Source organism: Eleginops maclovinus, chromosome 8 (genome assembly GCF_036324505.1).
Source record: "Eleginops maclovinus isolate JMC-PN-2008 ecotype Puerto Natales chromosome 8, JC_Emac_rtc_rv5, whole genome shotgun sequence".
Taxonomy (NCBI): domain Eukaryota; kingdom Metazoa; phylum Chordata; class Actinopteri; order Perciformes; family Eleginopidae; genus Eleginops; species Eleginops maclovinus.
In genome coordinates, this window is record NC_086356.1 from 15,077,462 (window position 1) to 15,088,305 (window position 10,844).

General features: G+C 39.2%; 1 protein-coding gene across 3 annotated transcripts; it reads right to left on the minus strand.

The window, feature by feature from the left end:
* Nucleotides 1–679: 679 nt before the first annotated feature.
* On the minus strand, nucleotides 680–9,610 carry marveld2a (MARVEL domain containing 2a). 3 transcript variants are annotated; one of them, XM_063889048.1, is made up of 9 exons: nucleotides 9,549–9,610; nucleotides 7,996–8,058; nucleotides 6,089–7,057; nucleotides 5,619–5,839; nucleotides 4,679–4,714; nucleotides 4,379–4,542; nucleotides 4,032–4,203; nucleotides 3,017–3,067; nucleotides 680–2,221 (listed from the first exon to the last, which is right to left on the minus strand). In XM_063889048.1, the coding sequence occupies exons 3-9, from the start codon at nucleotides 7,038–7,040 to the stop codon at nucleotides 2,102–2,104; spliced, it is 1,716 nt and encodes a 571-aa protein (XP_063745118.1). In that variant the 5' UTR covers nucleotides 7,041–7,057; nucleotides 7,996–8,058; nucleotides 9,549–9,610; the 3' UTR covers nucleotides 680–2,101. The 3 variants fall into 3 exon arrangements, with proteins under 3 accessions (XP_063745118.1, XP_063745116.1, XP_063745117.1); XM_063889046.1 differs by having other exon boundaries at nucleotides 7,963–8,058; nucleotides 9,549–9,606; XM_063889047.1 differs by having other exon boundaries at nucleotides 7,643–8,058; nucleotides 9,549–9,601.
* Between the last annotated feature and the right edge of the window lie 1,234 nt (nucleotides 9,611–10,844).

A 10,844-nucleotide genomic window follows, 5' to 3' on the forward strand; every position in this document is an offset into this window, starting at 1 on the left:
GGCAATTCTCTAAAATAAGCCAATAATAAAGTATTTACTTAATGAAGCGGTTCCCAAACTTTTTTTGCGGCGCGCCCTTCTTCTACGTCCCAACCGGGTTGACTCACCCCCCAACAAAACGCAAAAAAAAAGAAAGCGCAACAAAGCTTTGTTTTATCGCCATATAAATAACTTTGTCATGAGACGTTCCACAGTTTCCCTGATTTCAGCCAGTATTTGAAAAGATGAATGAAACGAGTTTGCGCGCATGTATCCTAGGCTACGGTGAAACGTAGAAGAAGACAGCGGCTGTCTTCTTTCTATCAAAAACTAATACATTATAGTGTTTTGATTTAAAATAAAAGGGATGCAAAAGAAATGATTATTGTTCCTTTTTTTATTGTAGCCTATGGAAAAATCCCATCAAGTGAATCCCTTAAAAAACAACCCTGTGTAATATTTTTACACCAGACCACCATTACATGTTTCATCTCGTGCACCCATGGGGGTGCGCGCAACACACTTCGGGAATCCCTGACTAAATGCATGTTTGCATCAAAATTGACTTCAACAAGTAAACCTAATTTACCTACTTCCAACTGTATTTGCTAATACATTTATTCAGCTTATTTTCACAGAGTACTGTAAAAACAAATTGTACATGCCAGCTGATCAATAACAAACAAACACAGACCATGAGTTGAGAAGCAAAATTGTATTTTTATTTATTTATAAAAAGCACCAAATAATCACTATAAATTATGAAAGAATCTGAACATTTACAGCAAAATATTTACAATTTCTCTTCATAACATGACGCAAACGCAGACCATATGATAATTCCCACTGAATCAAGAGGTCAAATGTGTACAGTGGTATAAAGAGGACAAAATGAAGATATTTGAGGAGCTACGTGGATAAAAAGTACAAAATGTTTAATCAGTGAAATGGTAGAACATCATTTTACAACACAAAGAACAAACAACATTTGAAGTTATACTATTAGACATGGATATTTCCAGATTTTGACAAACAGATACAGGTTAAAAAAAACAAAACAGTGTGCAATTAAAAGAATCCTTTACATAAACCAGCTAGATGGGTCCGGATAAGCAGTGGTTTTCATTTCAGGCTTTAAAGTTGTGAAATTAATGTAAACAGGCAAACACGTGGACTAAGAAAGATAAACAGCGTCTTTCATTTGAACTTTCCCTTGCTTCTTCCATCTCCCACTTATTAAATGCAAACACTCACAACAGATACCAGTGTCATAATATATAGTGGTGTGTATCGGCTACAATCATAGTCACAGTATTAATCATAAATATATTGTATATTTATATCCAGTTATTTGCAAATTCAAACCATTTAAAATAAAGCAATAGTTTGTCATTTTGGCAAACGTGCTTATTCGCTTGCAGGTGAAGTGATGGAGGAGTCATATCATTTAAACCTAAAACTGTAGCTAGTACACAGTTAGATTAGCATAAAGAATGGAAACAGGCAGCAACAGCTCACCTGGCAAAGGAACCAAAACCAACCAGCACTTTCAAAGCTTTGAATTAACATTTAACATCTTGTTTGTTTGATTTGTAAAATTACGAGTAAAAACATCCAATCTGTTTTATGGCGGGTTATGTGCTTGGCCTCTAATTTCGAAGTAGTCCTGCCCATAACTACATTTTACACTGGAATAAGATATACTGTGTAAATTAGTGAAATGAAGGTGTTTATGGGCTGACTTTGTTAGAGCTCTTACAGTTTTTGATAGAGCTCGCTTTCAAGCTTTTTGCTAATCAAGCTCCTGGACGTATATTTAAAGTTACCTCACAAACATAAGAGCTATTTCTATTTCCTCATCTATCTCCACACCAGAAAGCAATCACGCAGATTTCCCAAAATGTCAAACATCTCTTTAAATATAAAACTGTCTACACATTTGTTTCTCCCTCTTCATGAACACAGTCATACAAAGCTGCTGATAGAAACAGCAGTACAGATTTACATGCGTCATGTTCACTCTCCAGTTAAAATGTCACTTTCCCCACCAGTAGCCCAGCTCTCAATATTAGTTCTGTATTAGTGTTCAGAGGTGTGCAGGGTAGAGATATTTGGTAGAGGACTAGCTGTATCCGTCGTTCCACTCCATCACTTTATCGTATTCTTGGATCTTCTGTTTGATGTGCGACAGTTTGCTCTTCAGGTACTCACAGCGCTCCTTCTTCTCGAGGAAAGTCGGGTCCTGGTTTGATATAGCAGAAACACAGATGAGAATAAAAAAAACATTTACGTTATTATTTCAGCTGTTTAGGCACCGTTTCTTAAACGACAACTTATATTATAATGAATGGGTAACGCTGGGGACATTCCCCAATTTTTCTCACCATCAACAGATCCAATGAAAGGATGGAAACCAACACTGAATAAATATCTACTAACAAGTATTGTGTGTGCACCAAAGCCTATCACATATTTTCTTCAGTTCTATTGATTAAAAAAACATCAATGAGTCACTCTGTCCCACTGGGTGACATGTTCCTGTACTCCTATGAACACACACTGTCATTCAAATTGACTTAACTCTGCATGTGCATCCTGCTGCCACAAAAACTCACAAAAGCACCAAATGTGGATTAATCCACAACAGAAAGTAGTGCCACAACATGCACCTGGTATTGTTTGGAAGAAAACTACAATGATCAGCTGTTTTTAGAAAGAACTGAGATTTAAATCAATCTAAATACATATTTGTGTTTTGAGATATTTAAGTCTTCATTAAGACAAAATGGGCTTGGAGCTGTATGTCAGAATGTGTTGGGAGACGGACTAACACATGGGATTTAATGACAGTAAGAATAATATAGAACGTCCGACTTATCCTTTAATCTATAAGGTTTTATGAGGAAAATAGTTTCCCTGACAAACACAATATGAAGTGAATGTTTGAAGATTTAAAACTGAACCCTAAGCAGTCTCTCTGGAATATCAACACAGTACAAACACTGAATACAAAACAGGGAAAAGAGAATAGGCTCACATTTTTCTTCCTCTGGTAATCCTGAAGGATTCTGTTAATGCGATCGACCTCCTGCAAGCAGAGAAAAGAGAGTGAATTCAATTAAAGATCATCCAATAAAGATTGAAATATATTCAGTGGGTACAGTTAAATAATATAATCAGGGGCAGAGAAGGAATTTGAGGGTGGAGGGGAAGTTCAGCAGGAACAGGAAGTGCAGACAGAGGAAGTTGTGAGAGGGGGAAATGAGGCACATTTACAACAATAAGACTCGGAGCATATTCTGGACACACAATCATTCTCTGACATCAATGGTTTTCACAGCACTACCATAACATAATCAGTCCAGCAGGGTTGATGTTAACTTGTGTTTATCGTTGCAACACAGGTCCAGTGTGGGGACAGCGTGGCGATGCACTAAGTACGTGTGTCATTTGTTAAGGCATGGCTACCAGGAGCACACATGAGAACTGCGTGAGATTAAAAGTCCTATACATCAATCAAATTCTTACATTTATTATTTCATTTATTGGCAAATTTTAAGTGTTTGCAAAGACATTGTTAAAAATGATCTACATTTCATGGTTTCCTAAACTCAGAAAAAGCTCTTTGAGATCATTTTGGGGCAGTGTAGGTTTGAAACGTCCTGAACAATGTAAAATATTGAAATAGTATATTGGCTAAAAAAATCAAAAACTAAAACTGTATCTCAGCTTTGATTTTGAACAAAATAAAGTTTCTCGAGTGGGTCAAACTACAACAATGTGTGTGATCAGTATCTTTAATGTCTTCATGATTAGTTAAAGGAATTGGAAAATGTGCCTCTAAAGAACATTTCTATCTAAAAAAAAAGGAGGCAAAAAAAAAAACATGACAAAACATGACTCCAGAAAGAATGCATAAAAAAAAGGCACATGAGATTAAAAATGGCTTTCAAACATCTACATTTTTGTACAGTACAGACAGATCTGAAAAGGAGTTCTAATTGACTGTTGGGGGAAAACACAATGTGGTTGTATTTTGAGTAAACACTCACCATTTGTGTGGAAGGGTTCTGAGGCAGACCGCGCATCATGGCGTCCATCTCGTCAAACTTTTTAAGGGTGACCTGCACCTCGGCGTGGAGCTCCTTGTACTCTGCGTATTGGTCGTTGAACACGGCCCGGTACTGGTCCTTCTCCTCGTCTGAGCGGATCGTCGGGTACTTACTGCAGGGCGGAGGTAGAGAACAACTCTTTATTAACATTAGTAAACGGCATGTATGTTAGGCCGAGCTGGACATTTCACAGTTGTAATTTAATATCTTACCCAAGTAGTAACAAGCATATTTTATCTGCTCGTCTTTGCATACAGATTGTATTGTTATACTTTAGCAGAACTTACCCGATGTAGTCAGGCACAATGACAGGTTTTGGAATGTGTCCTGATGGTATAGCTCCCTGCAAAATGTGAGGGGGGGTGGGTTTAGGAGCTGCGTGGATGGGAACCACTGAGGAGCCTCGGAACTGCTCTGGAGCTTTGGGAATGGGAGCTGAGTCTGGAACCATCTGCAGGGACACAACAGGAAAAACACAGCAATGACAATATGATTGTAAGGATTGAAGAAAGAGAGGAGCAACTTTCATGTTTTAATGAACACAAGGGTGAGTTTCTTTACAATAAAAAACATTACAGGATGCTCACCAATGATTGTGTAGCTCTTATGTCAGAGGGACGCATCTGTGTGTAAAACATACAAAAATAGAATCCAGTTAACATTAAGCTTATCATGATGTCTGACCATTTAAAGGGATAGTTAGTGTTGGTTGCTTTCATGCAGAGCTTGATAAAAACAAAGATATTACTCTGTCCACCACATAGGAAGCTATGGCCAAGAGACGCTAAGCTTAGCTAAGCATAAAGCAGGGAAAACAGCTAGCCTGGCTCTGTCCACCCTACAACACCTTTAAAGAAAACTATGTTTAAAAACCTCCTCCTGTGGATTAACAAGAGGGTATAAAGTGGACTATGTTCTGGCCAAGAGCAATGGGCTTTAATTGTCAGATTGTTTTAATTTTAGACGAAGGTTCACTTTTTACCCCTTATTTCAGTCGTGCTAGATTTAGCTAGCAGTGTCCTGGCTAAAGTGTGATAGAGACTCTTCTGTCTCTAACTTTCTGCAATAAATCAAATTGATATTTTTTTAACAGATCAAACAATTAGTAACCACAAAGAAGAGTTTTATATGTGGATCTCAAAAGCTAGTGTTATAAATCAGACGGTGTGTGTATTTTGCCCTCCAGTAAACAGGTAGGATTCACTGACTCCACCTACTCCTCCTCCACAGCTGTAATCCTGTGTGCAAATGATATGGTTTGTTGTTACAATGATGTCTCTGAGTGTGTGTGTGTGTGTGTGTGTGTGTGTGTGTGTGTGTGTGTGTGTGTGTGTGTTTGAGAATGTGTGAGTGTGTGTGTGTGTGTGTGTGTGTGTGTGTGTGTGTGTGTGTGTGTGAGAACATGTCTATCTTTTAAGTCATTAAAGTGATAGACAGTGTTGGATTAACCGTTGACTGTCAGAAGAACTCCATGTCCCAATACCCAACCCTTCAAACATAATAAATAAAGTGTCTGAGCGCTCTCACCTCCTGGCCGTATTTCTCCCGGTATCTGCGTGCCGCTTCATGTCTCCACAGCTTGAGACACACCATGGCTCCGATCAGATAAACAACCAGAGTGACAAACAGGAAGATAATGGCTGCAGTCTGGCCTGCCTCTGTTCTGCAGAATGCCCCGTTGATGCCATTATTAAAGACCGGGTAGGAGCAAAGCCCTCCGCGAGTCGTGTCTCGAACATAGACAATGCCTGGTTAACAAAAAGCAAACATGCTATGAAGAAGCAGTCCATGCATGAAAATAAAACGTCTTCCTAAGATTTCTTAGTCTGCTAAAAAGGTACCCAACACTGTACCAACTAGCTTTAATCTGAATCTGGTACACTATATCAAGAGGCCATCGTGTTTTTTAATATTGAACATGATCCCTGACAAATAATTGCATACAAAATAAAACAGTCAAATTAAAACAAATGTGTGGGTGTTCAGCTGCTGTTTACCTGCAGTCATGTAGAGCACTGCCAGCGCCAGGTTGATGGTGAACTCTGTCAGAGGCCACCAGTTGGAGTCCAGCAGGATGGTGCGGTAGTACATGGTCATCCCCAGCACCAACATTATCACAGTCACCAACCAGGCCAGCCCTGCCACCACCAACACAAACGGCGTCTTGGGGCCCGAGTAGTAGGACCCCCCTGTGCCTTGACCATACATCCCCCCTCCGTACGCTCCTCCAGGGGACGAGTATCCAAACATGTTGAACCACTCGTTGTCTTTGTGGATGTAAGCGCAGATGCAGGCGAACACGGCCGCTCCCAGCAGGAGCTCCACACATCCCAGAATCCTCAGCAGCCCTGCCCAGGACTTCATGTAGTCGTAGCGCTGATGGTACTCCTCCACCCGCTCGCTGTAGGTCAGACCTGTTCGGTGGGTGCGTCCTGACAAGGACTCATTGCCGTCCCGTAGCTCCAGAAGCTCCTTGCGTGAGTTGTAGCTGCCTCCCGAGCCCCCGAAAGGATCTCGGTAGGATCCAGGGACAGGGGACTGTGGAGGAGAGCAACGCACCCCGTCACTGGTGCTATTGTTGTTGTTACATGACGAGTCAGGCATTGACCACGCCTGCTTGCTGCTGCGGTTACTTGCTCTGAAGAAATTTTTCCAGGAGTCGGGGATGAAGCGGTGGACAGGTTTAATGTCAAGGGCGGGGTCGTGGTCCGGGTCCACGTTGTCCTCGCTGCCGCTGGGATTTAACTCGGGGCCCACGGGGGGCTGGTCAGGCAGAGGCGGAGGAGGGAGGGGATCGGCGCTCTGAGCGAGGCGAGTGTCTCTCTGCTCTCTCAGCGGATGTGGATCGTAGGAGTCGGCTCGCGGTAAGGAGCCCAGTGGCACCTGGTCATAGTATGGCGACTGGCGGACACGCTCAGTGCGTCCGTAAAAGCCTCCTCCATTGGACATGAGGATGGTAATGGTCCCTGAGAACACACATTTATTTAGAATAGTTAGAGTGCGGTTCAATTTGACCTTCATGTCTTTTGATCCTTATTTTAAAAACTGAAAATAAGGATTCAAGTTTTGGTTCATTCTTTTTCAAGCAGAAACATGAGCTGCTAATAGTTGCTCAAATATAAGGATTTGTTGCCTTTACTCTGTTTTATGACATTGTTGACTAATATCTTTGCAATTGCTATTTTTCTGTCTTTCCTAACGCTTCACTCGTGGATAAGTGATTAAACAAAAATGTTAATGTTTTCAAAGCCTCATTTTAAGGTGCTTTAAAGTCCACAAGTGAAACTTACTCAATTTATAATCTTATAAGACACAAAAAAAGCAGAAAATCCTTAAACATGTTGCCAGGAGATTAGAAATTGCTTGAAAAATTGTTTTTGTCAATAAAAAAATAATTTCAACCCAAGATATATATTTTCACCAATTCAAATCATTACCAGAACCAGGAAAGCAAAGAATGAGTAAACATGTAAGAAGGAAAAGGCCAGAAGAAAATTTAAATTAGACATTCAAAGAATATCATTCATGCAAAATCTGTTTACCCCACATACCTAAGAGCTGCAGCTAACACCCAAGTACCTGAGGTCACCAGAGAAAAAGCCCTCATGAGTGAAGATGTTATCCCAGCATCCTCCATGCAAGCCGAGTCAAGAATATATTTTTGTGCTGCCATCAAATATGAAGTAAGTATTCCCCCATTGCAATTGTTGATGTTGTAATAAACTCTCATGTGTCATACCCAGGAATCTAAACGTACCAGTAGTTGTTGCAGGGAACACAAAAATGGATTCTTGACATTTAATCAGCCCTTAAAAGCCCATTTCTTTAATGAACTCGACAGGTAAAAATAATATGAACTGAGCTTCAATACCTCTTTCACACGCAGTCACTCAACACGACTTACATTGGCCTGCAGGTCAGAATGCAAACCTTGTATGAACAGACAGCGAGTCGTTGAATGATTCACCTACAGAGACACAGAAAGACATTAAGGGCTGAGACGTGATGATGGTCGACTTTATTAACGCTGCATGAGGATAAAAACGTTAAGAATTTTCCAAAATAACTGTCTTCAATGTATGTTTTCTCCAACCAAGAGTGAAAAAATATATTACATTTACAGTGAATTGGGAGAAGCAACAAAATACTCAAGATGAAAACAAAGAATGTTTCACTGTCCCAAAACTTTACGATTATATTCTGACTATAAAAGAGCATATTATAAAATGTATAAATGGCAACTATTTTGATAGTAGTCTTTTTTTAAAGCAAAAACATCATGCTTCTAATTTCACAAATGTGATTTGAAAAGAATTGGTAATGGTTTCACTTTTTGGCTTATTGAAGATTGAGAAAAACAATCAATCGATTAATAGAGAAAAAAATAATAATGTAATAAATCCATAATGAAAACATGTGTTGATTAATCCTTTACAAGTAGCACCACTTCAAGAAAACACATCTTAAGTTTTAATATACGTTTACTATCATGTAGCGTATTTTCCTTGCTGCACTAACAGGGTATTACAGTATTACAGTGTGGTATTAGTACTTTGTAATTTAAGTATTTGAATAATTCCTCCACCACTCATCCTGTGCTTCAACAACACAATAGATAGATATAGATATATAGATATAGATACCCAGCAGTATAGAGATATCAAAACTAGCTCTATATTTACACGCTGTGACATTAAGTGTTGACCACATGAACGCATAAACAATTACAGTATATTCTGAAAGGGCCACTTTTAATTTATAATATTTGCATTTAAGTACAATTCCTGATTATATACTTTTAAGTAACACACCTTCAGTGCAATACTTTTATTTGTAACACAATGTGTTTGGGTATTAGTACTTTTCTCCTAAGATAACGGCTCACATTGGAGAGGACTGTTTACTGTACTTTTGTGTACACCTTATAATGTCAGAGACTACTCTTATGAGTAATCTGCTTTATACTGATACAGAGGTTTACAAACATCTCGGCTCTGATATAATTACATGACACTTAAGTACTGACAATGAAGGCTATTTACCATTCCGTCCTAAGCAGGTATGTAATAAATGTGTGCAGTGAAGGAGGCCTAACAACATTACAAGTGTTGGCTCGCAGCCAGAGGGCTCGGTCAGGGAGAAAAGTAAATTAACACAATAACTTGACTCCGTTTAAAGGTAACTAAGGTGCTTCCGGTTGTATTATAAAAGAAAAACAGGCAGTAGCTTGCTAAAATGTCGCTTTAGATGACTGTTTTGTAAAAGTGTCGTTGCAACAGCGGTTTACTTCACTCGAGGTGCCCGTTAAGATAGCAAAACGCTACGTTTACTGACGTTTCCTCCTTTAAAGTTCACATTTACAACTAAAACCACCTACATTTCCATGTCTAACTACCCGTAGTGATAAATACTTTTGATAATATGATGCAAATGCAGTTTTTATTCTGCCTAACCTACCTTGTTCGCCTCCTTCCTTAACCTCCTCCTCTTCTTCTTCTTCTCTCCCTTTTCAGTAACTTTACACCAACAGGTCTCCCTCTGACCGGACCACGTGACCTACCCATCCCCATGACGTCACTGGCAGAGGGGGAAATGTACCTGTTTGATAAGAACACCTGACGAACCGTCATACAGTGATACTCACCTGCTGTGAGTAATTTCTCCTTTATAGGACGTAGTGAAACATACTATGTGTTAGTTATGTTAGGTTATAATCTTGCCTGCAGTTAAGTTCAGTCCTTGAGTAATTACATATAGTTACAATTCACCATTACAGGACAATATTTCTCTTTCATGCAGAGACACTCTAGCTGTTCCCTGTGTTAACAATCTTAATACCTTGTTTGTATATATGCTTAAATAACTGGTTTTATATTTAGCATACGAACATGAAAGTGGTAATAGTCTTTGCATGTAATTCTGGGCTATGAAGTAAATTAACCCTTACTCATCATGGTCTTCAGTTCTATACTTATTTGTTTTGATATGCTGTCCATGATATATATAAAAGTGATTACCAATACATTATTTTCAATGTTGTTTTATGCATTCAGAGAGGCTGAATAGAAACAAGACAGGGTCAAAATGCTAAATCAAACACATCTGTCACTTTTATTTAAGGAGCAGCAGCTGACCCATGTCCTCCTCAGAATATCTGAGTTTTAAACTGTTTTCTGAGCACTAGATGGAGCTCTGAAGTTAGGGTACACAGAAAAATCATGACCAAACATTGCTGTCTAACATAAGAGAGTCTGAAGGGGGCATTTTGTCATTCAATTAGAGGATTTCAGAGATTGTGAAAAAAAAACATGGTCAAAATTAAATCATTTTTCATAAAAATATATTTAGTTTATTTGCTAAAGTATCACATATTGCATACTGGAAACAAAGGCAAATGTTTATATTTTGTTCTGGAGACAAAATGTGTGGTTAATAGTACTGAACTACTTAAAGCTCATCATGCTACTAACTGTTTTTACAGGCTCACTGCAGTAAAAAGTTGTTCAAAGCAATAGTTGATTGTGACTCAAAGTAAGGAGCCACTATAAGCAGTTTCTCCGAGCTTGGCCAGTTAGAAGCTATTTTAGTTTTAGGATTTTTTTGTGAAAATGTCCCCAGGGGCCCATGCTCTAAACAGCTCAGTGACAATAAAGAAGAGGGGGGGTCAGAGGGTCCTTTGTGCACAAGCCAAGATTGCACTCCCACCACCATCTTTGCCTTTGTGTTACTGGCATGGTTCTCTCTTTAGTAGGC

Coding starts and splice junctions, on each gene's coding strand:
- marveld2a (XM_063889048.1), bottom strand. CDS start 7,040: ATGTCCAATGGAGGAGGCTTTTACGGACGCACTGAGCGTGTCCGCCAG. Junction 4,715..5,618: donor GGGAGAAATACGGCCAGGAG/GTGAGAGCGCTC, acceptor TTTTACACACAG/ATGCGTCCCTCTGACATAAG. Junction 2,222..3,016: donor ATTACCAGAGGAAGAAAAAT/GTGAGCCTATTC, acceptor ATATCAAACCAG/GACCCGACTTTCCTCGAGAA.